We start from the raw sequence: 25,904 nt of genomic DNA, 5'->3' as shown, positions 1-25,904 counted from the left end.
ATCAGTTTTTTTTTAAGAGGTTTGATAGAGGGAATTTTAACTAAACTGTTGAGTTTTCATCGTCCCGAAATCGAAGAGAAAAGAAAGCCAACAAACAGGATAAAATTCACCCCGGGCCGGAATCTAACGCTTTTAAGGCAGGCGCCAAATCAAATTAGAGATTTAGTCATTACAGTATTTAGAGACTACAGGATCCACTCTGAAAAGAGCCCTTTATCTGTTAAAGAATGGCCCAATGGTTAAATACTTCCGACATTTACAACGTTTTTCTTCTTGTTTTTGGCGCGCAAATTCACGAAGTGAGAAGTGTTTCTTAGATTTCTTAGAATATGCATGGCAAATACAGGGTGACCACTAACCTCTACAATATGCCATACAGTATGTACCAGAGCAAGGGTTGTATTTATCACAAGACAACTGCTCACAATACTCTTGTATACAGGGCGTTAACACAGTTTGGACATAGTGGTGTTCCTCCCTACTTAGCACCATTCTTAGAATATGCATGGCAAATACACGGTGACCACTAACCTCTACAATATGCCATACAGTATGCACCAGAGCAAGGGTTGTATTTATCGCAAGACAACTGCTCACAATACTCTTGTATACAGGGCGTTAATACAGTTTGGACATAGTGGTGTTCCTCCCTACTTAGCACCAACATGGAGATTTAATTCTTCCTTGAGATCTACCTTACCGTCATTTGTATTCTTTACCCTGAAAACAAGAAAAGCACAGGTTTGATTTTACAGAGGTAAACCTTTTTTGTTGGAAGCCATTACCTACAGAGATACCTAAAGGCTGCTGGAACCCTCCAAGATAAACTTTTTTTAATACGTACGTGATACAGTGAGGTTTGTTTTGAGGCCAGTGTTTGTATTGACATTGTTTATCATCATAGATAGCACCACATCTACACACGTGGGGTGAAGTCTTGAACACTCTCCTCTTACAATATGCACATGATAGAATACTCCTTCTACCCTAAGGGAGAAGGAAAAATTGATATAAATATTATGAATATTAAGTGGTAATCCTCAAAAAGATAGGTAAGTGGCAAAATGCAAAGTTTTCAGGTGGATTTTACCCCCAAGTGTGTCAAGCGCTACGTAAAATATCTCTAGATCCCTGTTTGAAGACCTAAGAGAGCAACAAGGTAGCTGTTTTATTGGGGTGATGTGCTTAGCTCATTAAGCAAAAAATCAAAGATTTTAATGTGTTTTATTCACCTGAACTCCGAAGGTTTTCATGGAGACATCAGTGGATTTATTAGTTGATACAGCACTGCTTACATATTGGACATCTTGACTGAAACAATATGAAAGTGATAAGTTTTGTCAGAAGGTCTTGGTTCATCAGCAGTACTTCATCTGTTTATGTTACTAGTATCAAGAAGAAATCGATAAGTTGAAACCTAACAAAATGTTTGACACAAATGAAAATTGCTCATTAAAATTTGGCCCCTGAGGGTTCTGTTGGAACCCATTTTCTGAATAAGTTCCCCAGTTTACTGAGCCAATAGGTACTTACTATAGTTCAGTGACAGTGGCACATTGTGGATAATGTCTAAGAGCCACAGCATGACTAACATGTTCACTATGCACTGCATCCCAGATGAGATAGGGCTCATAGAACTCACACCACTGAGGTATGCTCTCGTACAAGTGATAAGGTGACATGGAGTCTACACAGGAGGGTAGCTCAGTGAGATCTACACCAGGTAGACAGGGTGAGTAGGAGATGTTCTCTTTGATGGAATAGTCGGCCTCTTGGTAGTGTAGCATGTCAGGGTCGGTCAAATTCAAATAGGTCATCCTGTAAAACAGTGTACTTAAGTAGGTATCAGGTTTTATTTATGATGGGGCTAATGGGTTTTTTAACCTTGTCTGGCCTCTTGGTAGTGTAGCATGTCAGGGTCGGTCAAATTCAAATATGTCATCCTGTAAAACAGTGTAAGTAGGTATCAGGTTTTATTTGTGATGGGGCAAATGGGTTTTTTAACCTTGTCTTTTTTTTTCCAGATTCAAAGCCCTACTCTTTTGCCAGTCTAGTTAGTTTGGTCAGTAGCATACCTGCTTTGAAAGTGCTAACACAGGTTCGATTCCTGCCCAGGGTGAACTTTATCCTTCATAAAGCTTTATTATTGGAAGAGCTTGCTTTCTCCTATCCTTTCTGCCAGCCTAGTTAGTTTGGTCAGTAGCATACCTGCTTTGAAAGTGCTAACACAGGTTTGATTCCTGCCCAGGGTGGACTTTATCCTTGCAGATTCAAAGCCATACTCTTTTGCCAGCCTAGTTAGTTTGGTCAGTAGCATACCTGCTTTGAAAGTGCTAACACAGGTTTGATTCCTACCCAGGGTGGACTTTATCCTTAATAAAGCTTTATTATTGGAAGAGCTTGCTTTCTCCTATCCTTTCTCTCTCTTTGATATTAGGACAATAAAGACTTTGCCAGCCTAGTTAGTTTGGTCAGTAGCATACCTGCTTTGAAAGTGCTAACACAGGTTTGATTCCTGCCCAGGGTGGACTTTATCCTTAATAAAGCTTTATTATTGGAACAGCTTGCTTTCTCCTATCCTATCTCTCTCTTTGATATTAGGAAAATAAAGACTTTTTTCCAAGCCACAGGTACTCACTTATTCAAGTAGATTGAACACTTCTCAATGATGAGCCGTTCTTTCTTTTCTGCCTCGGACATTTCAAACTCTATGTGTAGATGAAATGGGGGAGTATACCAAAAGTTGATAAGCCAAACCAGTGGAGGTCGTCTGTGGATTAGACGAGGCTTAGATAGACGAGGCAGATTTTGTGTCCTAATCTGAAAACTATCTAGAAGATAGCATGATCAGCCTCACTGAAAATACAAAAGTATAAAGCAAAGCCTGTAAATAATCCATAATAGCTTTAGAATGATCTGAAGATTGAAGTAAAGAAAATTATTTAATGAGGAAATGGTAAAGGTATCATAATTATTGGTTGTTGTTGTTGTTGTTGTTTTAGCGGCTTTAGCTTTCGCCGAATGATTGTTGTTGTTGTTGTTTTAGCGACTTTAGATTTCGCCGAATAGCAATATAGCAGAATAAAGAAAAGATATCTTTTTGTATCTGCTATGTTACACCGGGGTGGTGGTCTCTAGCTCTAGCCATGTTAAATTGGCTGGCTCGTCCTGAACCGCAGTCAACCATCGTGAGGACTTGTGCTTGGTCTTTAAAAGCAGAGAGAACCCTTTGAGAACTGCCAGCTAGCTAGGCTGGTTAGGGTTAGCTGTTCTCCTCCCTGTTTATAGTCCCATTCCCACAGCCAGACGCTAGTCTACTCTCTGTTTAACGTCCCCTAGCCAGACAAGCCAGATATAATTATTGGTAATTTGGTTCAGTGAACAGCAGAACTGACTTGCGAAAACGAGTAGCTGTGAGGCCCCTAGTTGTTTGGTCGGGTCCAAAATCTAGTGAGTTAATGTCCTTTCGATTTTAAATGTGTCTGCCAAAATTTATCAAAATCTTATAAGCCGTTCATGAGATACACAAAACAAAAAAGAATGATTGATTGATTCGTTTAACGAGTTTAACGTCCCCTAGCCAGACAAGCCAGATATAATTATTGGTAATTTGGTTCAGTGAACTGCAGAACTGACTTGCGAAAACGAGTAGCGATGAGGCCCCTAGTGGTTTGGTCGGGTCCAAAATCTAGTGAATTAATGTCCTTTCGATTTTAAATGTGTCTGCCAAAGTTCATCAAAATCTTATAAGCCGTTCATGAGATACACAAAACAAAAAAGAATGATTGATTGATTCGTTTAACGAACTGTACAGTCCCAATGATTTGACCTCTCCTATATTCCCCATCCGGTAATCGAACCCCTACTACTTCATTCTTGTTTGGTATCCAGTCAATGTTTGAGTCTAGATGTTGATTCTGACTACACCATAGGTTAACAGCGGATGCAATGCTAACATACCTGAGGGAAAATTAAGACCCTGGTCTACAGAAAAGTTCTATGATGTAACTCTATTATTATGGGATGAAATTCTCGAATAACCAGTCTAGTTCGCTTGGAGGGTAGCGCGTCTGCCTTGTAAGCGCTAGGTCGCGGGTTCGATTCCCGCCCAGGGTGAACTTCGGAAACAGATTTAGAAGGTTTGCTCTCAGAACGGCTGTATTTTTCCAACTTCGGAAACAGATTTCAGATGTTGATTCTGACTACACCATAGGTTAACAGCGGATGCAATGCTAGCATACCTGAGGGAAAATTAAGACCCTGGTCTACAGAAAAGTTCTATGATGTAACTCTATTATTATGGGATGAAATTCTTGAATAACAAGTCTAGTTAGCTTGAAGGGTAGCGCGTCTGCCTTGTCAGCGCTAGGTCGCGGGTTCGATTCCCGCCCGGGGTGAACTTCGGAAACAGATTTAACTTGCAGTCTTGTAGTTCTAGGTACTTGTAGTTGTAGTATCACATGCTGCAGTATCTTTTCATGTTGCGGTGTCTCTTGCAACTACGTCTATAATGAAAGTACTTTTGTGAAATATCAGCTAAGTAACCCAATCAGACTGATCTTGCTACAACAGCAGGGCTCCTGTTTAAAACAAAATCATACATCGTTTTTTAATAATAACTATCGAGTTAATTAAACGAAGTAAGTTTTAACCGTCCATTTAGCATTTAGTTTGCTCATGTTTCACCATAACTCCCGATTTTGATGAAACTAGACAATCCTGATAAGCACACTTTCCCTCTCAGCACTCAAAAAAATAACCGAGTCTGTCAGGGATCAAACTCAGGACATTCGGACAACAAGCCTACTGTGATACCCACTCTATTTTACATGTTTGTTTTCTTAGTATGTCTTACTATCTTGGTACACCTACCCTACTTCTTATTGTTTCATTCTCCCCTTCCCCCCACACCATCTAAAAGTTTCTTACCTGTTTCAAATGATAGGGTAACCGCACCAAATCTTGACTGGACACCTTCATATTGCTTCCGAAATCTATCAAGCTGACCACGTAATATCTGTCATCCTCCGGAATGTCATCTGATTTGTCAGCCTTAGTTCCTTCTCCTTTAGAATCAGCTTTTGAATTCTTGGAATCGGTTCTCTTTTCCTTGGAGTTGGCTAAATTAGGTGTAGTCTTCCCGGAATTCTTGGAAGTAGTTCCCTTTTCTTGAATTCTTGGAATCGGTTCTCTTTTCCTTGGAGTTGGCTAAATTAGGTGTAGTCTTCCCGGAATTCTTGGAAGTAGTTCCCTTTTCTCTATCAGAATCATTTGAATCAGCTTCCTGTTCACAGTTGAGCTCGCTGGTTCTCTTCAGCTGTACAGTCTTGCTTCCGAAATCTATCAAGCTGACCACGTAATATCTGTCATCCTCCGGAATGTCATCTGATTTGTCAGCCTTAGTTCCTTCTCCTTCAGAATCAGCTTTTGAATTCTTGGAATCGGTTCTCTTTTCCTTGGAGTTAGCCAAATTAGGTGTAGTCTTCCCGGAATTCTTGGAAGTAGTTCCCTTTTCTTTATCAGAATCACTTGGGTGATGTTTCAAAGTCATAGAGCAGGAAAAATGAGGACCAACAGAATTTTTCTTTTTCTTCTATGACTTCTAAATACCACGATAAATCAATTTAAAAATACTGGTAAATCATGAAGTTTGATGTCACGGCATACACTCCCGTAGGCAATGACATCATAATTCATGACTCCTGCTTTGTTTGTTTGTGTGCCAGCATTTCTGCACACTTTGACATGTAGTGTAGATGAAATGGGGGAGTATTGTTCAGAGCTTGGATAGCATGATCAGCCTCACTGAAAATACAAAAGTATAAAGCAAAGCCTGTAGATAATCCATAATAGCTTAATCTAATAGATCAGTTGCGCTTACTTGGGTAATGTTTCAAAGTCATAGAGCAGGAAAAATGAGGACCAACAGAATTTTTCTTTTTCTTCTATGACTTCTAAATACCGCAATAAATCAATTTAAAAATACTGGTAAATCATGAAGTTTGATGTCATGGCATACACTCCCGTAGGCAATGAATAGCATGATCAGCCTCACTGAAAATACAAAAGTATAAAGCAAAGCCTGTAAATAATCCATAATAGCTTAATCTAATAGATCAGTTGCACTTACTTGGGTGATGTTTCAAAGTCATAGAGCAGGAAAAATGAGGACCAACAGAATTATTCTTTTTCTTCTATGACTTCTAAATACTGCGATAAATCAATTTAAAAATACTGGTAAATCATGAAGTTTGATGTCACGGCATACACTCCCGTAGGCAATGACATCATAATTCATGACTCCTGCTTCGTTTGTTTGTGTGCAAGCATTTCTGCACACTTTGACGTGAAATCTGACATCACAACTCTTTGAACTTTTTCATTAGAACAGCAATTAAATATTGAATTTTTGACCTTTTAAAGTTACTTTTTTGGAGTTTTGACCTCAGATTTGGATTTTTCACAACTTTTTAAGTAGGAATTGAGCAAGCATTTCTGCACACTTTGACGTGAAATCTGACATCACAACTCTTTGAACTTTTTCATTAGAACAGCAATTAAATATTGAATTTTGGACCTTTTAAAGTTACTTTTTTGGAGTTTTGACCTCAGATTTGGATTTTTCACAACTTTTTAAGTAGCAATTGACCTTTTATTAATAATATTTTCTCAATTGCAACTTGTCCATTACCTCCTTGGTCCAAAAGTCACAGGCTATCACCAAGCCATCCAAAAGTCACAAGCTAAAGATCGACTGGTTGATTCTAAGTCCTAGTTTAAAAGATTATGTCATCAAATAAAAACTTACATTATGTTTGAGAGTGAGATGAAACCAAAATGATAAGACTGAGGCTGTTCCTTGTTGTTTTGTCTGACAATGTGTACTCGGAGAACTTTGCCATGCAAGGAGAAAATGTTCCTCAAGCCACTCTAAAAACACAAGAAGTAGCAATTAATTAATATGGTGAACAATCGGGTGGCCTGAAATCAAGATAGTCAATATAAGTATCTTAAGGCGACTCTACACGCTTCGTCTAAAACTAAATGGTACGTTTTATCACAGGCTCGCACAGAATGGAATGCAGTTAATATAACTTGACTCTTATCCTCTACACATATACAGAGCAAGGGCAGTTGTTCTATACAGGGAAGATAAGGGCTAAGTTGTACAGTACAAGCATTGTAGTCTGTATCGAATGCTCGGAACTTGTGAGTAGGGTCTTTGAGCTTGGTGAACAATCGGGTGGCCTGAAAACAAGATAGTCAATATAAGTATCTTCAGGCGACTCTACACGCTTCGTCTAAAACTAAATGGTACGTTTTATCATATCACTTAAATATTATCAGATAAAACGGAGCGTGCTGACTGCAAAACGTAAGATTAGACGTAACGCGTAGGTTCGCCTTTTATTAGGTTTCGAATGAAATTTATTTTTCCTTTCTATTACTATCTACAGTTATTGCGAAGCTCTACTAGTTTATTGTAAAAAATTGACTTAAGGGAGATATTTTTAGAGTACGAAGAGGAGCAACCTCCGTGGCGGAGTGGATATCAAACCAGGCTTCCACATCAGAGGTTCCGGGTTCGATTCCCGGCTCTGTGTTTGGGTCAATTACTCTGTACATTAGTAACATAAGACTGATATCTCACCTCCATTACAAAACCATCATCCTTGATAACAATATTGCAATGTACATTGTAAGCACCTTCACTAGACATACTCAGGGCTGGCAATGGTTTGACTGACGGCACTAACACGAATGTTCCCAACTCCAGAGCTAAGACTCCTATTAGACCAAGCCTGGTAGTCAATACCACAATACCTCGTACGTATAGTTCATACTTATCCAGGAATACTCCTACTAACTGACCTGAAATAATGACGACTATTTTAACAGAAAGGATTACATTAAAAACAGCCCTTACTGACCCCAAAAGCCCCAAAAACCAGTAAAAAAAAAAAAATGCGAGTTTAACATTTTGGTGTATTTCATGAATATCGGACAAACCGTTCGAAAAATTATGTCAAAACAAAAGAGACAAACTAGAAAAAAAATCTTCGAGTTGAAGTTTAAACTTGGTGGAAAAATAAAAATTCTCTCCATAAAAAAATTCAGTTCTATGATTTTTCTCCATAAATTCAGTTCTATGATTTTTCTCCATAAATTTAGGTAGTTCTATGATTTTTCTCCATAAATTTAGGTAGTTCTATGATTTTTCTCCATAAATTCAGTTCTATGATTTTTCTCCATAAATTCAAAGTTCAAAAAAGAAGGGGTCTTAGACGAAAATAAATTTTTAAAACCATAAATTTAGTTCTATGATTTTTCTCCATAAATTTAGTTCTATGATTTTTCTCCATAAATTCAAAGTTCAAAAAAGAATGCGTCTTAGATGAAAATAAATTTTTAAAGAGCTCATACAGCTAAGTTTTTACTACTACATCACTTACCAATATGTACTTCCTCTGGCATAGCATCTGGTAATATCTCAATATCTAAATTCAATTCCAGAACATTTTTCACTAGCACCTCATTCGTTATAAACACTAGGGCCGAGTCAGAATCCCACCACAACTCTGGAGCCATGTTGATTGGAGTATTGTTCAGAACTTTCTTATCTAATACAGTACCGCACTGGGCGTAGAATGATCTGAAGATTGAAGTAAAGAAAATTATTTAATGAGGAAATGGTAAAGGTATCATAATTATTGGTTGTTGTTGTTGTTGTTTTAGCGGCTTTAGCTTTCTGGAGTATTGTTCAGAACTTTCTTATCTAATACAGTACCGCACTGGGCGTAGAATGATCTGAAGATTGAAGTAAAGAAAATTATTTGATGAGGAAATGGTAAAGGTATCATAATTATTGGTTGTTGTTGTTGTTGTTGTTGTTTTAGCGGCTTTAGCTTTCGCCGAATGGCGATAGCAGAATAAAGATATCTTTTTGTATCTGCTATACACTGGGGTGGTGGTCTCTAGCTCTAGCCATGTTAAAGTGGCTGGCTCGGCCAAAATTTATCAAAATCTTATAAGCCGTTCATGAGATACACAAAACAAAAAAGAATGATTGATTGATTCGTTTAACGAGCTATTTAATGGCTTGATTTTTAGCTCAATCAAAAAAGAATGTCTTGAAAACAATTTGAACATATGACACTTACTTGAAAGCTTGAATAACTTTATCAAAATCCTCTCCATTGTTTTCTAGTTTTAGATTTGGTTTTAATTCTTCCTTGAGATCTACCTTACCGTCATTTGTATTCTTTACCCTGAAAACAAGAAAAGCACAGGTTTGATTTTACAGGGGTAAACTTTTTTTGCTGGAAGCCATTACCTACAGAGATAATGGCTGCTGAAACCCTCCAAGATAAACTTTTTTTTTAATACGTACGTGATACAGTGAGGTTTGTGTTGAGGCCAGTGTTTGTATTGACATTGTTTATCATCATAGATAGCACCACATCTACACACGTGGGGTGAAGTCTTGAACACTCTCCTCTTACAATATGCACATGATAGAATACTCCTTGTACCCTAAGGGAGAAGGAAAAATTGATATAAATATTATGAATATTAAGTGGTAATCCTAGGTAAGTGGCAAAATGCAAAGTTTTCAGGTGGATTTTACCCCCAAGTGTGTCAAGCGCTACGTAAAATATCTCTAGATTCCTGTTTGAAGACCTAAGAGAGCAACAAGGTAGCTGTTTTATTGGGGTGATGTGCTTAGCTCATTAAGGAAAAAATCAAAGATTTTAATGTGTTTTATTCACCTGAACTCCGAAGGTTTTCATGGAGGCATCAATGGGTTTATTAGTTGATACAGCGCTGCTTACATATTGGACATCTTGACTGAAACAGAATATGAAAGTGATAAGTTTTGTCAGAAGGTCTTTCTTCATAAGCAGTAGTACTTCATCTGTTTATGTTACTAGTATCACAAAGAAATCAATGAGTTGAAACCTAACAAAATTACAAAATGTTTGACACAAATGAAAATTGCTCATTAAAATTTGGCCCCTGAGGGTTCTGTCAGAACCCATTTTCTGAATAAGTTCCCCAGTTTACTGAGCCAATACTAACTATAGTTCAGTGACAGTGACACATTGTTCACTGGACTAGTACTTACTATAGTTCAGTGACAGTGGCACATTGTGGATAATGTCTAAGAGCCACAGCATGACTAACGTTTGTGAAGTTAGCGCCTGCTTCAATTAGAAAAGGCTCCACTTTTTTCTTCAGAACTACCCTCCCCTAGCCTCCATGATATATGTGAAGTTAGCGCTTGCTGCAGTTACTTGCTTCACTTTTTTCAATCGCAGGCTTTCATCCACTCTTTTTGACCTCCGTGAGAGATACGCAAACAAAACATAACCTCCAAAATTTGAAAAAACCTAGCCTCCATGATATATGTGAAGTTAGCGCTTGCTGCAGTTACTTGCTTCACTTTTTTCAATCGCAGGCTTTCATCCACTCTTTTTTGACCTCCGTGAGAGATACGCAAACAAAACATAACCTCCAAAATTTGAATTTTTTTTTTAATGAGTTTTTTAAACTTTTTGAAAATTGGAAAATGGAAAATTTGCCTTTTGATTAATTTTTTTACCATTATTTTATTACCATTTTCATACATGACATTTAATTAATATCCTCAAATTTCCATGCACAAATACAAGGGACACACAGTGACATAATATTTTACTACCTAACACTGAGATCAATCTCAGTGCTACCTACCGTTTGTCCTCAAATTTCCATGCACAAATACAAGGGACACACAGTGACATAATATTTTACTACCTAACACTGAGATCAATCTCAGTGCTACCTAGTACCTACCGTTTAAAGAGAGATTAATGTAAAATTCACCCAAGTTCCAGTTTCTGATTTAAAATGGGAGTACCAGCATTTTTCCGGTGGTTGAGCAGAAAGTACCCTTCCGTCATTGTACATTGTGTTGAAGACAAGGTAAGTCACTCCCCTAAGGATCAGTAATTCAAACTAAAATTACATAAGGGCGGACATCTTACCTTGGTTAAACTGATTGTACATTGTGTTGAAGACAAGGTAAGTCACTCTCCTAAGGATCAGTAATTCAAACTAGAATTACATAAGGGCGGACATCTTACCTCATTGTACATTGTGTTGAAGACAAGGTAAGTCACTCCCCTAAGGATCAGTAATTCAAACTAGAATTACATAAGGGCGGACATCTTACCTTGGTTAAACTCCTAATAATGATCTGTTGTACCTCCTGACTTGGGTAGGTGTAATAATATTTGAGGAACAATGCTCTGTCATACCCACCTCCTGACTTGGGTAAATAACAATTAATAATATTTGAGGAACATACAAAGAATTAGTCCAGGGGTAACACACTTGCTTGTCATACAGAAGGTCCAGTGTTTTATTTGCAAAGGTGCCAAAAAAAAAATACATAAGTACCTAATTTGATTGCAAATAGCTACTGTTGGGTTACTTCCTTGTGTTCTCGTATTGACCCAACACTCAAATAGGACATATTGTGTCTCTTCTTTACTATCTGATGAGGAGCATGCTATGGATTATAAATTTCTCTATCATTACAAAAATTATTGTTTTTTTTTTTAAACTTGAACCTATGAAGAAGACATGGCATTTCATGCCTTCAAACCCCTGGGAGTGCACAGCACAACCATTAACAAGGGAGTGTAAGTAAAGCACAATTCATTATTATATGCACAACCCCATGGAGCCCTAGAATGTGCAGTGCAACCGTATACACAACCCCACTAAGCCCCTTGAGTGCCCAGCAAGATTGTAAACAAGGGTGCAAACCCCCGCATGTATGCACAGCACCGGAAAAAAAGGAAGCGTGACCAAATGCAAACCCCACATAGCAAACATGCCAAGCTTTGAGGGCTTCATCCCCTCCCAAGCTCAAAGTGCAAGTAGCAATAAATATTAGGGCTGCTTAAATTTTGTTATTATGACCTTTTTCCCCCCCCCTCTTTCAGCCTCAAGAAGTCAATGGACAAAAGATCCCATTTGACTCATCCAAGCCTAATCCAAATGGTATGGAATTTGACAACTTATATCTGGACATGAATGGTATTATTCATCCTTGTACCCATCCTGAAGATAAGTAAGTTTCCAATCATCACTAATCAGGTCCAATACCCTACTGAAGACTCAGTCATTTTGTGAAGAATTAGGTGCTGTGTGTGTGAAACATATCCAGAGTTAACAAACTCCATTTGTAAAGTATCCAATTCATCAAATTGTACTTACTGTACAACTCTTAAGTACTCACCTATTCTTTCCTTGGAAAAATGTGTTTTTTTTCTGAATGCTTTGAATTTGAAACTCACATAGGTATGTACCTACTTCTCTAGGCACACCTGCAGATTCCCCATGACAGTTAAAATCCAATAACTCAGTTTCCTTAATGTGTTGAAAATTTTAGCCTTATATAGGTACTTAATCAAAACTAAAAACAAAGCAATGGTGAAACAAAGAGACCATCAAACTAAAGGAAAAATCTCTTTTTAAAACCAAGAGCACACTTGACTCAATCAATTTCTTAATTTCCAGACCTGCACCAAAGGATGAGGACGAGATGATGGTTGCCATCTTCGAATGCATTGACCGTCTATTCCGTATTGTACGACCGCGGAAACTACTCTACATGGCAATTGATGGTGTTGCGCCTCGCGCTAAAATGAATCAACAGCGCTCGCGCCGATTCCGCGCATCCAAAGAGACAGCGGAGAAAATAGCGGAAGTAGCGCGCATACGAGAGAAACTTCTGGCTGATGGGTGCATACTACCTCCGGAGAAAGAGAAGGGCTCTCATTTCGATAGTAACTGTATCACACCCGTAAGTAAAAGCCTCCTTTTAGGTAGCCTTAAAATGCCAAGGTCATATTATTTATGTCCTAGTCTTTTCCATGGATTTTTAACCAGCTTCTCAGTAGTCCTCACAAGGTTAGATGTCACAGTCTCTTCAGCTTCAAACATTAGTGATACGAGGAAAGAAACTATTTATTCTAATCTAGTTTGGTATCAGATAGTAAAGTGACTACTCCTATTATGTTGACTATTCTCTTCTCCACTTTACAGGGTACTCCGTTCATGGCTCGTCTCTCTGCATGTCTTCACTATTACATACATGATCGTCTCAACAATGACCCTGGCTGGAAAGGCATCAAAGTTATTCTCTCGGATGCTAACGTACCCGGTAAGTAATAAATAGTTGGATGATGATGACACTAGTGGACAGTGTAGGTACAAAGTATTACATTTAGGTCATTTAGCCACTAAAGGATCTGAGAACTTATTGTTGAAAAAAAGGGATCAGCTAGAGGACAATTTATTTAAGTAGAACAAAATTTACCCAAACATTATGTATGGCTGAGTGGTCAAGAGCGCTGATTCTCAACCTGGAGGTGCTGGGTTCGAATCCCGGCGGGGGCAAAAATTTTCTGACCGAACTTTTCCTTCCTGGCTAGAAAAAGAAAGATTTCTCCCCCCCCCCCCCCCCCCCCATCCCCCCCCCCCCCCCCAAGATCCAATTCTAACGGTATAAATGTTTCTGTTGATTTCAGGAGAGGGAGAGCACAAGATCATGGATTATATTCGTAAGCAGCGTGCACAGCCTGATCATGATCCTAACACTCAACATTGTCTATGTGGGGCTGATGCTGATCTTATCATGTTAGGTCTGGCTACACATGAACCCAACTTTACCATCATACGAGAAGAGTTCAAACCTAATCAAGCCAGACCTTGTGATGTGTGTGGACAGATGGGTAAGGAGATGTCTTCATTATTTTTTTTCTCCTTATCGTCCCGAAAGTGAAAAGAGAAGAAAGATAGGAGAAAGCCAGCCGTTCCGAGAACGAACTGACTTGACTGAATGTCTCGAGAACAACTTTCCATAATATAGCAAAATAGCACGATAGACATGGGTAATTTTTGGAGGAGAGTTTGAGGGCATGGCTATTGGTAAGTGGTAAGTAGTGCATTTGCTTGAAAATATTTCTGTCAGTTCCTTTCTGGTGTTCTCGTGTTGACCCAGCTTCAGCACGTAAATAAAAAAAATGGAATGTCTCTTCTGGCTCATCTGATGAAGGACATACTATGCTACAACACAGACCACACGGGTCTAATGTAGCAGTTGTTTCATTGGAAATGAACCGCAATGAAAACACACTAATCTTTTGTTTCAAATAATTTAAAACAAAAAAATGGAATGTCTCTTCTGGCTCATCTGATGAAGGACATACTATGCTACAACACAGACCACACGGGTCTAATGTAGCAGTTGTTTAATCTTTTGTTTCAAATAATTTAAAACAATTTCAATTCAATCCTTTTTCAATTCACGTCCCAGGTCATGAGATGAAAGAGTGTGTGGGTTTAGATGCCGAGCCTAATCCAGAGTCTGTCATTACATTCGGTTCGGAGGTGGAATTCATATTCGTACGTCTGTCTGTACTACGCGAGTATTTAGAGAAGGAGTTAGCCATGCCTAATCTGCCATTCCCGTATAGTTTTGAGCGAGCGCTGGATGATTGGGTGTTTATGTGTTTCTTCGTGGGTAATGATTTCCTACCTCATCTGCCTTCATTGGAAATACGAGAGGGCGCTGTGGATAGGCTGGTTAACCTGTATAAGAAAACTGTGTATAAAACTCAGGTAACTATAAACGAACTCTCCTTACACATATCACATGTATTTCAAAAACATACCTAAGTATTTATTATGTTAAGGCGGTCTCTTCTTGATCCCTGATGTGCCGCGTCCATTTTATTTTAGGACTATTGCACTGTACCTAAGTATTTAAAAATATTGACTATTTTAGAGTAAATTGAAAAAAAAAGGAAAAGAAAAATATCCCAGATTGCTGTGAGCATAAAGGCTAAATTTCTGTATCGGAAAGGGTTCTATAGGCTTCCTCATCTTCCTCAGTAACAGGTTGCGGTGAGAGTACAACACTTTCCATGTTATCACCTGGAGCTTTCAATGGTTCAAGGTACAAGTTCAAAAGTGCTATTTAGGAATCTCTCACGTCAGGAATATGAAGCTTAGAGTTCTGGATTGAAATGCTGAATCACTTGCAGCTTCTCCTATCTTCCTATCTAAACTAATTTAGCGTAGTTTATCAAGCGAGGAAGGACATTTGTGACAAGCATTTAATGCTCAACACAATTAAAATTCCTTTAACCCTAAAAAATATCCTCCCTATTCCCATGAATCAGTTCCTGGGTGTGAACATCTCACGACTTTGGTCTCCCTAACAGATGAGGAGTAAGGATAGCTTTCTGTTCAGCTTTAGCAAATCAGCACTATCAGCAGTTTCAACTTCACTGGTTTCAAGTGTTTCAACTTATGCAAGTTTGCAAAAAATGCAAAAGTGATAAGTAAACTGCTTTCTGTTCAGCTTTAGCAAATCAGCACTATCAGCAGTTTCAACTTCACTGGTTTCAAGTGTTTCAACTTATGCAAGTTTGCAAAAGTAAAGTATTTTTCAAAACAAAAACCGCGCTTTTCCGGCTGTTTTTGATATTTGTGAAGTTAGCGCCTGCTTCAATTAGAAAAGGCTCCACTTTTTTCTTCAGAACTACCCTCCCCTAGCCTCCATGATATATGTGAAATTAGCGCTTGCTGCAGTTACTTGCTTCACTTTTTTCAATCGCAGGCTTTCATCTTTCATCCACTCTTTTCGACCTCCGTGAGAGATACGCAAACAAAACATAACCTCCAAAATTTGAAAAAAAATTTTTTATGAGTTTTTTAAACTTTTTGAAAATTGGAAATTGGAAAATGGAAAATTTGCCTTTTGATTAATTTTTTTACCAAAGCTCTCGCACCTTATTATGAAAAACTCAGCGTGGAAGAGAGTGAGTAATATTTAACATCAGAATGATTCTTCTTTCAAGGAGAGAAAAAATAATAAGGATCGTCTACACTAATCTCAAAACCGAAATCGATCCGGCTAACCACTATATCAATACCACTAAAGTTGGTTTTGCAAACCGTTGATGTTAGTGAATAAATCCCAGTACTGATTAGAGTACTTTTAGGGAATTCTTCTTAATTATTTTTCTTCTTAAATTTTCTTCATCTTCTTTGTTAGTTCATTCTTAAGTTTCATTTATATTTCATTGTTTCTTGAATGAAACCTCGTGGTGGAGTAGGCTTGCACACCGGAGATACCGGGTTCGATTCCAAGTTGAAGAAAAGTTTTTCCAACTTTTTGCTTGGAATGCGATGTGCAATCAGCCTTGAGTAGATTCTTTGAATAAGTAGCGACCAGTGACGACATTAGCAGAGTACAAATAATTAAAAAAAAAGCAATGTACGTAATGCTGTTAGAATTGTAAAGAGGCTTTCAGCTTCGCCACAAATAAATAAATACATAGGTACATACATAATATCCTGTATCATTCCATTTATTCAACGGGTCGATTCACAAGGCCTCTAAAAATAAATAACTAAAAATAATTCATTTTTTAGATTTTATGTGTCTAGTCAGCTCAGCTCCCATGGCGTAGTGGTCACTGCGCTCGCCTTGCACGCGGGAGACCCGGGTTCGATTCCCGGGGGGTCAAGACATTTTGCAAAAAAAAAAAAAAAAATGCATGTAGAGATATTCAGAAGGCTAGGTGGTTGAAGAAAGCATCCGCGGTGTTAATTTCTCCGAAGTTTATTATCTATTTTAAATAATCTAAACTATGGATTATTTGTGGTGAAGCTAAAAGCCTCTTCAGAATGTTTGTAAATATTAGCAGTGTTGAAGAAAGCATCCGCGGTGTTAATTTCTCGGAAGTTTATTATCTATTTTAAATAATCTAAACTATGGATTATTTGTGGTGAAGCTTCAGAATGTTTGTGAATATTACTAGTATTTATCTTTGTTGTATTTAAGTATTTTGTTGGTAGAATTTATCTTTGTTGATCTAACCTGGTTATGTTTGATATGTCAGGGTCTAGGTGGTGGACAGAGAGGAGGAGTAGCACCAGTACAGAATGCAAGACAAGAAGCTTACCAAATGAGAATGCAAGCTGCACAAAACCAAAAGGTAAACTTAGAATTTCTGTAAGCTCAGGTTGCCTTGTCAGCATCTAGGTACAAAAATTTTCCCATGAAAAATTGAATTTTTGAAGAATCAGTGAAGTTAACAGTTCACAGAATGCAAGACAAGAAGCTTACCAAATGAGAATGCAAGCTGCACAAAACCAAAAGGTAAACTTAGACTTTCTGTAAGCTCAGGTTGTCTTGTCAGCATCTAGGTACAAAAATTTTCCCATGAAAAATTGAATTTGAAGAATCAGTGAATTTAACAGTTCCCTGCTGCACAAAACCAAAAGGTAAACTTAGACTTTCTGTAAGCTCAGGTTGCCTTGTCAGCATCTAGGTACAAAAATTTTCCCATGAAAAATTGAATTTGAAGAATCAGTGAATTTAACAGTTCCGCTGCACAAAACCAAAAGGTAAACTTAGACTTTCTGTAAGCTCAGGTTGCCTTGTCAGCATCTAGGTACAAAAATTTTCCCATGAAAATTTGAATTTGAAGAATCAGTGAATTTAACAGTTCCCAAAAGATCACTAATGTTCAGCAGCCTTGAGCGTGGTTAGTATCTGGACGGGTGACCATGTGGGACATATCTTCTTGAACTTCTGGAAATTTCCTAATCAATTTACTTATTATTGAATTCCAGGAGCAACTCAGGCAGGAAGAGAATGGAGGAGGAGGAGGTCGTGGTTAGTATCTGGACGGGTGACCATGTGGGACATTTCTTCTTGAACTTCTGGAAATTTCCTAATCAATTTACTTATTATTGAATTGCAGGAGCAACTCAGGCAGGAAGAGAATGGAGGAGGAGGAGGCCGTGGTGTAAAGCGATCATTTGACGATGTAGATGAATCTTCAGAGGAAGAGGAATCTAATGATGAAGTCAGACTGTGGGAAGATGGGTTCAAGGATCGATATTATGAGTCCAAGTTTGATGTGCCCAAGGATGATATTGCTTTCAGACTCATGGTAAGCTTAAGGAAGAAACATTTTTTCTAGGTAACCTAATGTTAACTGAAATTTGTGCCTAATTCATTAATAATGGTACGACTTTCTTTTCTATGCGTGGAGTAATAAAGGAAGGACTATGAGTCCAAGTTTGATGTGCCCAAGGATGATATTGCTTTCAGACTCATGGTAAGCTTAGGGAAGAAACATTTTTTCTAGGTAACCTTTTGTTAACTGAAATTTGTGCCTAATTCATTCATAATGGTACGACTTTCTTTTCTATGCGTGGACTAAAAAGTGAGGAGTGGGGTGAAATAAGGCCCAAGGATTTTTTTCGTGAAATAAGATCCAGGTCCCGACACATTTCTGAAAGGACTTCCTTCAGACTTTTTAGAGCTTTACTTGGATTTTTCCTATCACACAGATTAAAAAACTCAACCCCTATCCCAAGTGGTGACTTTGCCCCAAAATGAATAGCTCAGTTATAAAGAAAATTAACCTAAAATGGAACATTCTGTATATTATTAGTCATAAGTATGTACTAAAATGAAACATTCTGAATATTATTGTTTATATTGACAGGTCGGTCATAAGTATGTACTAAAATGAAACATTAGATCCATTCTATGGAGAGAACTTCAAATATCCTGCTATAAGACTGAATGGAGCCGTGTAAGTAAATACAATCTATCTTATTATACATAGGTACTTAAACATACGTATTTATTTAGATTGGACTGTTAGTTTAGGACCAGAAGTCCCTAATGGTTTGTTCATGCTGACTTTATTGAGGCCGAAGGTCAAAATGAGGATAGGTACTCCAATGTGCCTAAGCTACAAAATTTCCGCCCCGACCAAGATTCGAACCCAGCGCCTCCAGGTTTAGAGTCAGTGTTCTCAACCACTCGGCCACGAAGGTGGGCCAAAATTGGGTTATTTTTTCTATTCGGCGCTTTCACTATGTTTTAAGCATGTCGTTCGCGCCGAAAAATTGGGTTTATTTATCCATTTAATATTGTTTGATTTTGGTTTCTATTAACAGAGAGCCTGCCCGTGTTCTGAAGCCAGGGGATAAAACTCCCTCTCAGAACCAGGGCTGGAAACCTCCGAACCATGTCTGGAGACCTCAGATAGGCATGGCACCGCGTACTCAACAGGCAAGTCTAGGCCCTGCTGGACATCGCATGATGAACCACTATACCCCACGTGATAACTGTAATAGTAGCCATACACCGGATCATTTGACGATGTAGATGAATCTTCAGAGGAAGAGGAACCTAATGATGAAGTCAGACTGTGGGAAGATGGGTTTAAGGATCGATACTTTCTTCTTGAACTTCTGGAAATTTCCTAATCAATTTACTTATTATTGAATTCCAGGAGCAACTCAGGCAGGAAGAGAATCCATACACCGGGACAGTTCAGTGCAGTACCTCCCCCCTCTACCACACAGTATAGTCAAGGTAAGATGAGTCACCCTGTATTATTAGATGTAGTTTTAACATATTTTCCAGTCCTCATGTGAAACGACATTAGCTCTAATTCGAATTTTTCATTCTTTTTCTTCTTTTTTTGACCACTAGATCTCATTCCGAGATAAATAAATCGATTTGAAAAATACCGGTAAAATTTCAATCTCAGTCGAGGTATGGAATTTTGTCCTTAATATTTATTGCAGAAGTTGACCACAATAATTTTAGTAGTCTACCGCTGGGGTAAAGGGACTCTTCAGTCATGTTACCTTCGACTACTGTTTTCCAGTACCTACCTAAGACACGCCACTACCTTCCTTCCTATTGGAATTTACTTACCCCACACCACTGATAGGGTTCAGATCAATAATTAACCTTTTCCTCTACAATATGGTACAATGTATTATTAAACCTTTTTGGCCGCTATTTTGTTTTCTATGAGGTTTAAAGCGATTTGTAAAATAAAAAATGAATGAACAATGAAGGATTTCTTAGAGTCAGAGAGAGAGAGAGAGCTGAAAAACCCCTCCGTTACTTTCTGGCCTTTTGTATAATATGAGTCCAAGTTTGATGTGCCCAAGGATGATATTGCTTTCAGACTCATGGTAAGCTTAGGGAAGAAACATTTTTTCTAGGTAACCTCTATTGTTAACTGAAATTTGTGCCTAATTCATTAATGATGGTACGACTTTCTTTTCTATGCGTGGAGTAATAAAGGAAGGACGGACTAAAAAGTGAGGAGTGGTGTGAAATAAGGCCCAAGGATTTTTTCGTGAAGTAAGATCCAGGTTCCGACACATTTCTGAAAGGACTTCCTTCAGACTTTTTAGAGCTTTACTTGGATTTTTCGTATCACACAGATTAAAAAACTCAACCCCTATCCAAAGTCGCGACTTTGCCCCAAAATGAATAGCTTGCCCCAAAGCTCAGTTATAAAGAAAATTAACCTAAAATGAAACATTCTTATATTGACAGGTCGGTCATGAGTATATGTATATATTATTGTTTATATTGACAGGTCGGTCATGAGTATATGTATATATTATTGTTTATATTGACAGGTCGGTCATGAGTATGTACTAAAATGAAACATTCTGAATATTATTGTTTATATTGACAGGTCGGTCATGAGTATATGTATATATTATTGTTTATATTGACAGGTCGGTCATGAGTGTATGTATATATTATTGTTTATATTGACAGGTCGGTCATGAGTATATGTATATATTATTGTTTATATTGACAGGTCGGTCATGAGTATGTACTAGGATTATGCTGGGTACTCAAGTACTACTACCAGGGGTGTAGATCATGGAAGTGGTACTTCCCCTTCCATTATGCACCCTTCGCCTCTGATTTCATTAATATTGCTGAAGTCGACACCAACTTCGAGACTGGAACACAACCGGTAAATAATAATAGAATATTGAAGTTTATTTTATACCACTTTGACAATAAAATGTTCTTTTGGAATAAATCCCTCATCAATATTGCTGAAGTCGACACCAACTTCGAGACTGGAACACAACCGGTAAATAATAGAATATTGAAGTTTATTTTATACCACATAAACAATAAAATGTTCTTTTGGAATAAATCCCTTTAAGTACTAGGTACTAGAGTACTTTTAGGGAATTCTTCTTAAATTTTCTTCATCTTCTTGAATTTTCTTCATCTTCTTTATTAGTTCATTCTTAAGTTTCATTTATATTTCATTGTTTCTTGAATGAAACCTCGTGGTCGAGTAGGTTTGCACACTGGAGATCCCGGGTTCGAATCCAAGCTGAAGAAAAGTTTTTCCAACTCTTTGCTTGGAATGCGATGTGCAATCAGCCTTGAGTAGATTCTTTGAATAAGTAGCGACCAGTGACGACATTAGCAGAGTACAAATAATTTAAAAAGGGTAAAGTACGTAATGCTGTGATATAACATTAGAATTGTAGAGAGGCTTTCAGCTTCGCCACAAATAAATAAATACATAGGTACAGTACATACATATTCTGTATCATTCGTGAGGAAAATGAGGAGCTATGACATATAAATGCGCATAGCGACCGGTGCCAGCATGGTAGGTAAACATTGAATTTTGAGGATTATTAGATATTGGGAAAATCCTACAATGCTGCAGTGAGCACCAAAGTTGTGACATAATAACACAAAGAAACTGCATTTACATTTTTCATATGTCTGATAGTTTCTTATCATTCCATTTATTCAACGGGTCGATTCACAAGGCCTCTAAAAATAAATAACTAAAAATAATTCATTTTTTAGATTTTATGTGTCTGATAATATCCATCTGCTCATATTATTGTATATTTGTGTTATTTCAGTTCAAACCCCTGGAACAATTGATGAGTGTATTTCCAGCAGCCAGTAGTTCACATGTGCCTTCTGTATGGGCAGATCTCATGAGTAATCCTGTAAGATAGTAAAGTGACTACTCCTATTATGTTGACTATTCTCTTCTCCACTTTACAGGGTACTCCGTTCATGGCTCGTCTCTCTGCATGTCTTCACTATTACATACATGATCGTCTCAACAATGACCCTGGCTGGAAAGGCATCAAAGTTATTCTCTCGGATGCTAACGTACCCGGTAAGTAATAAATAGTTGGATGATGATGATGATGATGACACCAGTAGACAGTGTAGAATCCTGTAAGTAGACAAAGTCTAGAGCCATATAATTTACCTTGTACCTTCATATGTATTACTTTGAATTTTAAATACTAAAAGCCAGTCTAGTTGACTTGGAGGGTTGTAAGCGATGGTTTGCGGATTCGATTCCCGCTCGGGATGGACTTTATCCTAAACAGATTAGGTTTGTTCTTGGAACGGCTGGCCTTTTTCTATCACGTACTCCTTTTCTTTTCACTCAATTGTTAAAGTTCCTTCTATGAAACATCTTGAGAGGGAACAAGAGAAGACTTGACAAATACCTGTCCTGCATCGGCAGTCTATATAAAGCCATATCCTTATTTTATGTTTCTCTCCCTCAGGACTCCCCTATCATTGATTTTTTCGCCTTGAAGAGAAGGTCTTGATTGGCCTTAGTTAAATGCTCGTTTATGTAGATTTTCTCCTTGTACAGTTGTTTGCTACGGGATGCAGTCGTCCACTTGTCTCTCACGGATGTGTTGGAAAGTCTCACTACGATCGGTTTAATCTTGTTCTTCGCCAAAGTGTTGACCCTGTGCGCTTTATGCACATCTTTCATGCAATCTGGAATTCCAAGTTTGTTTCCCAGGGTTTCTATAATTTTGTACACATCTTCATTCTTCTCTTGTTTTACTCCATTGATGATAATATTACTAATTCTTTGTCTTTGTTGTAGGGTTGGGACATCGACATCGATGTTTTGAAAACATCGATACATCGGAACAAAAACATCGATGTCAACATCGATGTTTTTGATTACGATACATCGGATACTCGATATATCGAAGTTTAAAAACATCGATGTATCGAACATCGATGTTTTCGTCTCGATGTCCCAACCCTAATCTGCTTTAACAATAAAAAGAGAAAATCTCCAAACTGAACATATCCAAAATCTGAATAAATGATAACCCTAAATGAGCCTAACCCACAAACTTACTAGTAAAGAAACCAACTTACTTTCTATTGGCAAGTAGAAGCTTTCTTGGCAATGTCCCACCAACCGAGTCATGCATGTAGGAATTTTCCAGAGGGTTTTGATAGTCTTCTTCCATTGGGTTGAAATTTTCCCATTGGGCAATGTCCCACCAACCGAGTCATGCATGTAGGAATTTTCCAGAGGGTTTTGATAGTCTTCTTCCATTGGGTTGAAATTTTCCCATTGGGTCTCCTCATCTTCCTCAATAACAGGTTGCGGTGAGAGTACAACACTTTCCATGTTATCACCTGGAGCTTTCAATGGTTCAAGGTACAAGTCCAAAAGTGCTTAGGAATATGAAGCTTAGAGTTCTGGATTGAAATGCTGAATCACTTGCAGCTTCTCCTATCTTCTTATCTAAACTCCGACCACTTTACTTTTACAGACTTTTACTTTTGTTGGCAAGTAGAAGCTTTCTGTTCAGCTTTAGCAAATCAGCACTATCAGCAGTTTCAACTTCACTGGTTTCAAGTGTTTCATCAACTTATGCTGATGCAAGGAGTAAGGATAACTGAATATTTCACGATTCCTAGCAATGTACAGATAAAAGTATTGACTCAAAATCTATGATATTGGGGATTGAGCTTATGCTGGGGGTTTACCAACTCGGGATTGAGATGAAACGAGGATTTTTCTATACTCTTATTAATACCCAGATCAACCTCGAATTGCACTCGATCCTGAGACAATCCACGGTGATAAAACTCGAGTAAGGATAACTGAATATTTCACGATTCCTAGCAATGTACAGACAAAAGTATTGACTCAAGACCTATGATATTGGGGATTGAGCTTAGGCTGGGGGTTTACCAACTCGGGATTGAGATGAAACGAGGATTTTCCTGTACTTATTAATACCCAGATCAACCTCGGATTGCACTCGATCCTGAGACAATCCACGGTGGTCAAACTCTACCTTACAGTTTCACTATTATCTACAGGGTTTCCTCATATAATTATCTCCTTATACATATCTACAGGGTTTCCTCACGGACAGTGGTGACGTAAAGTTAGAGCGTGTACAGTTGATCATGCAAGATCTAGGCATGATGGAAGATGAAATATTTAAGAAGAGACAACAAACGGAGACCATGTTCAAAATGAGGAACAAAATGAAGAAGAGGAGAGAGAGACAAATGAAAATGGCCGCCCAGAGTACCAAGGCACCCTCCTTTATACCGGGAGGACAGTTTGCGCCGCAGGTAAACTTTTTCATAATCTTGTCTCTATGTAACCAAGGCATGTAGAATAGAATATACCTTGTTTATCCTGCCAGAATGAGACTGAAAAGTCCCTTTACTTCCGCAGTCTAAACAAGGTCTTATATATTTCATAGGTATAGTTTACAAATAAGTATATGTATAAAACCTTGCTTAACTTAAAAGAAAAAAAATGCATGTAGAAATATTCAGAAGGGTAGGTGGTTGAAGAAAGCATGGAAATGACGAAGATGAATGATTTGAACTTATCAACTATTAAAAGAAGTATATTATGAACGTTTAAATAAATCAGATACACTTTAGCAAGATAAAAGAAAGAGATGAACTTAAACTGAGAGTACGAGAATTAACGAGGGTTGGCTAACACGGTAGGCACGAGTTAATTATAGTTTGATTTGAATAAGAACGTAGGTGCTGGTAAAGGTAGGTACGTAAAAAGAAAAGTGCGAACGAAATAGGACTTGGACCTGGACTGATTAATGTACTAACTAGTTAATTGTTCGATGGGTAGGTACTTATTCCTGGAGTAAGTATATGTAGGTATGTTCTGCAAAGAAGACGTAGTCGTTGAACGAAGGTAAAGGTGAGTTTGGTTTCCGTAAGGAAAGGTTTATTAGGCCTTCCGTTCAGGGGAGTGAATTAGGAGAAAGCGTAAGAGGGAATTTAATCTCACGTTTGTTTTATCGTCCCTTGTAGGTATGAGCTGTGTAATTTTTATGGACCCGACGGTGGGGTAACAGATTAGGTATAGGTAGAGTGAATATGGACCGGTTTGATTTGGATGATTAGATCAAGTACGTATAGGTAAGTATGTTTATAAAATAAACTGGTGGCGGTGCCAGGCCAGAGCCTGTGGATAGGTGTAGCCTTTTGACACCGGCCGGTTAGACCTTCCGTCTAACGATAAGAGTGACTATGTACACCCTAGGGAGTAACGCCTGTTATCCCTTTGACTTACTACGTACTGTGTGTATCGTCCGATACACGGAGTTTGACTGATAGTCTGAGATAAGGGGAATGATAGGTAGTATATGATAGATAGACGATATGTGGATTATATCGGGTCTATAAAGTTTACTGTGGCTTTAAAACAATAAGGGGCTCACGATTTGAACGTGGGCAGAATGGGAGTGTGTAAGAGCTAGAAGGAACTCACCCTACGGAGTGGAGGCTTACGGTGCTCTTTCCGTGTGACAGGGGGATCCGTGGTAGATGATGATAACTGTAGTAATTACTTACGATAAGATAATAGTACAAGATACCACCTTTGATTAGAAGAAATGTAATGTCCTCGACTTTGGCTCTGAACCTTTGCTACTGAAAGATGCCAACGAGAGAAGCGTGAGGAAATCTTGGATCAAAGATTCTCGAGAGTCTCCGAGTATTGAGGAAGTTGATGCGAGGGTAGATATGCTAGACCTTGAATAGGGTTACGGTATGGGATTTGACATGTGGGTGATTAGGTAATGTGTTACAATTAAACTTATGCTAAGAATATGTACAGGTAATAAAAGGTAAGTAAGTAAACGACCGCGGATCTAGACTTGGCTTAGTCTAGGGTCTG

General features: G+C 38.1%; 3 protein-coding genes across 3 annotated transcripts in view; 1 reads left to right on the top strand and 2 right to left on the bottom strand.

The window, feature by feature from the left end:
- Positions 1-650: 650 nt before the first annotated feature.
- LOC103505793 lies at positions 651-23,214 on the bottom strand. Its single transcript, XM_008470158.2, has 8 exons — positions 23,102-23,214; positions 6,809-6,930; positions 5,774-5,805; positions 2,639-2,735; positions 1,534-1,818; positions 1,233-1,311; positions 845-987; positions 651-720 (listed from the first exon to the last, which is right to left on the bottom strand). Exons 4-8 carry the CDS (start codon positions 2,698-2,700, stop codon positions 651-653), a joined length of 639 nt encoding a protein of 212 aa, XP_008468380.1. The 5' UTR covers positions 2,701-2,735; positions 5,774-5,805; positions 6,809-6,930; positions 23,102-23,214.
- LOC103505790 lies at positions 4,533-10,181 on the bottom strand. Its single transcript, XM_026821028.1, has 11 exons — positions 10,127-10,181; positions 9,771-9,849; positions 9,392-9,534; positions 9,162-9,269; positions 8,454-8,653; positions 7,652-7,872; positions 7,018-7,248; positions 6,809-6,930; positions 5,282-5,528; positions 4,930-5,208; positions 4,533-4,580 (listed from the first exon to the last, which is right to left on the bottom strand). Exons 2-11 carry the CDS (start codon positions 9,789-9,791, stop codon positions 4,533-4,535), a joined length of 1,620 nt encoding a protein of 539 aa, XP_026676829.1. The 5' UTR covers positions 9,792-9,849; positions 10,127-10,181.
- LOC103505789 (5'-3' exoribonuclease 2 homolog) overlaps positions 10,830-25,904 on the top strand; it is a 43,771-nt gene continuing 28,696 nt past the window's right edge. Inside the window, 12 exon segments of the mRNA XM_026821034.1 lie at positions 10,830-10,965; positions 11,994-12,121; positions 12,571-12,856; positions 13,099-13,216; positions 13,584-13,787; positions 14,372-14,753; positions 14,845-14,886; positions 16,225-16,253; positions 16,513-16,571; positions 17,835-18,026; positions 20,727-20,888; positions 21,814-21,903. Coding sequence (XP_026676835.1) covers positions 10,891-10,965; positions 11,994-12,121; positions 12,571-12,856; positions 13,099-13,216; positions 13,584-13,787; positions 14,372-14,753; positions 14,845-14,886; positions 16,225-16,253; positions 16,513-16,571; positions 17,835-18,026; positions 20,727-20,888; positions 21,814-21,903 — 1,767 coding nt within the window. The 5' untranslated portion in view covers positions 10,830-10,890.

This window comes from Diaphorina citri, unplaced genomic scaffold, assembly GCF_000475195.1.
Source record: "Diaphorina citri unplaced genomic scaffold, Diaci psyllid genome assembly version 1.1 scaffold195, whole genome shotgun sequence".
NCBI lineage: Eukaryota > Metazoa > Arthropoda > Insecta > Hemiptera > Psyllidae > Diaphorina > Diaphorina citri.
Note: the sequence above shows the minus strand (reverse complement) of the source record. Positions and strands in the feature narration are given on the sequence as shown.

Excerpts from the sequence above, each read along its gene's own strand:
- LOC103505793 (XM_008470158.2), bottom strand. The coding sequence starts at position 2,700 with ATGTCCGAGGCAGAAAAGAAAGAACGGCTCATCATTGAGAAGTGTTCA. Across the intron at positions 1,312-1,533 it reads GCCACTGTCACTGAACTATA|TCAAGATGTCCAATATGTAA; the intron begins GTAAGTACCTAT and ends ATATTGTTTCAG. Across the intron at positions 988-1,232 it reads TGAAAACCTTCGGAGTTCAG|GGTAGAAGGAGTATTCTATC; the intron begins GTGAATAAAACA and ends CTTCTCCCTTAG.
- LOC103505790 (XM_026821028.1), bottom strand. The coding sequence starts at position 9,791 with ATGAAAACCTTCGGAGTTCAG. Across the intron at positions 9,270-9,391 it reads CACAAACCTCACTGTATCAC|GGTAAAGAATACAAATGACG; the intron begins GTACGTATTAAA and ends TCTTGTTTTCAG. Across the intron at positions 8,654-9,161 it reads AAAGTTATTCAAGCTTTCAA|ATCATTCTACGCCCAGTGCG; the intron begins GTAAGTGTCATA and ends TTCAATCTTCAG.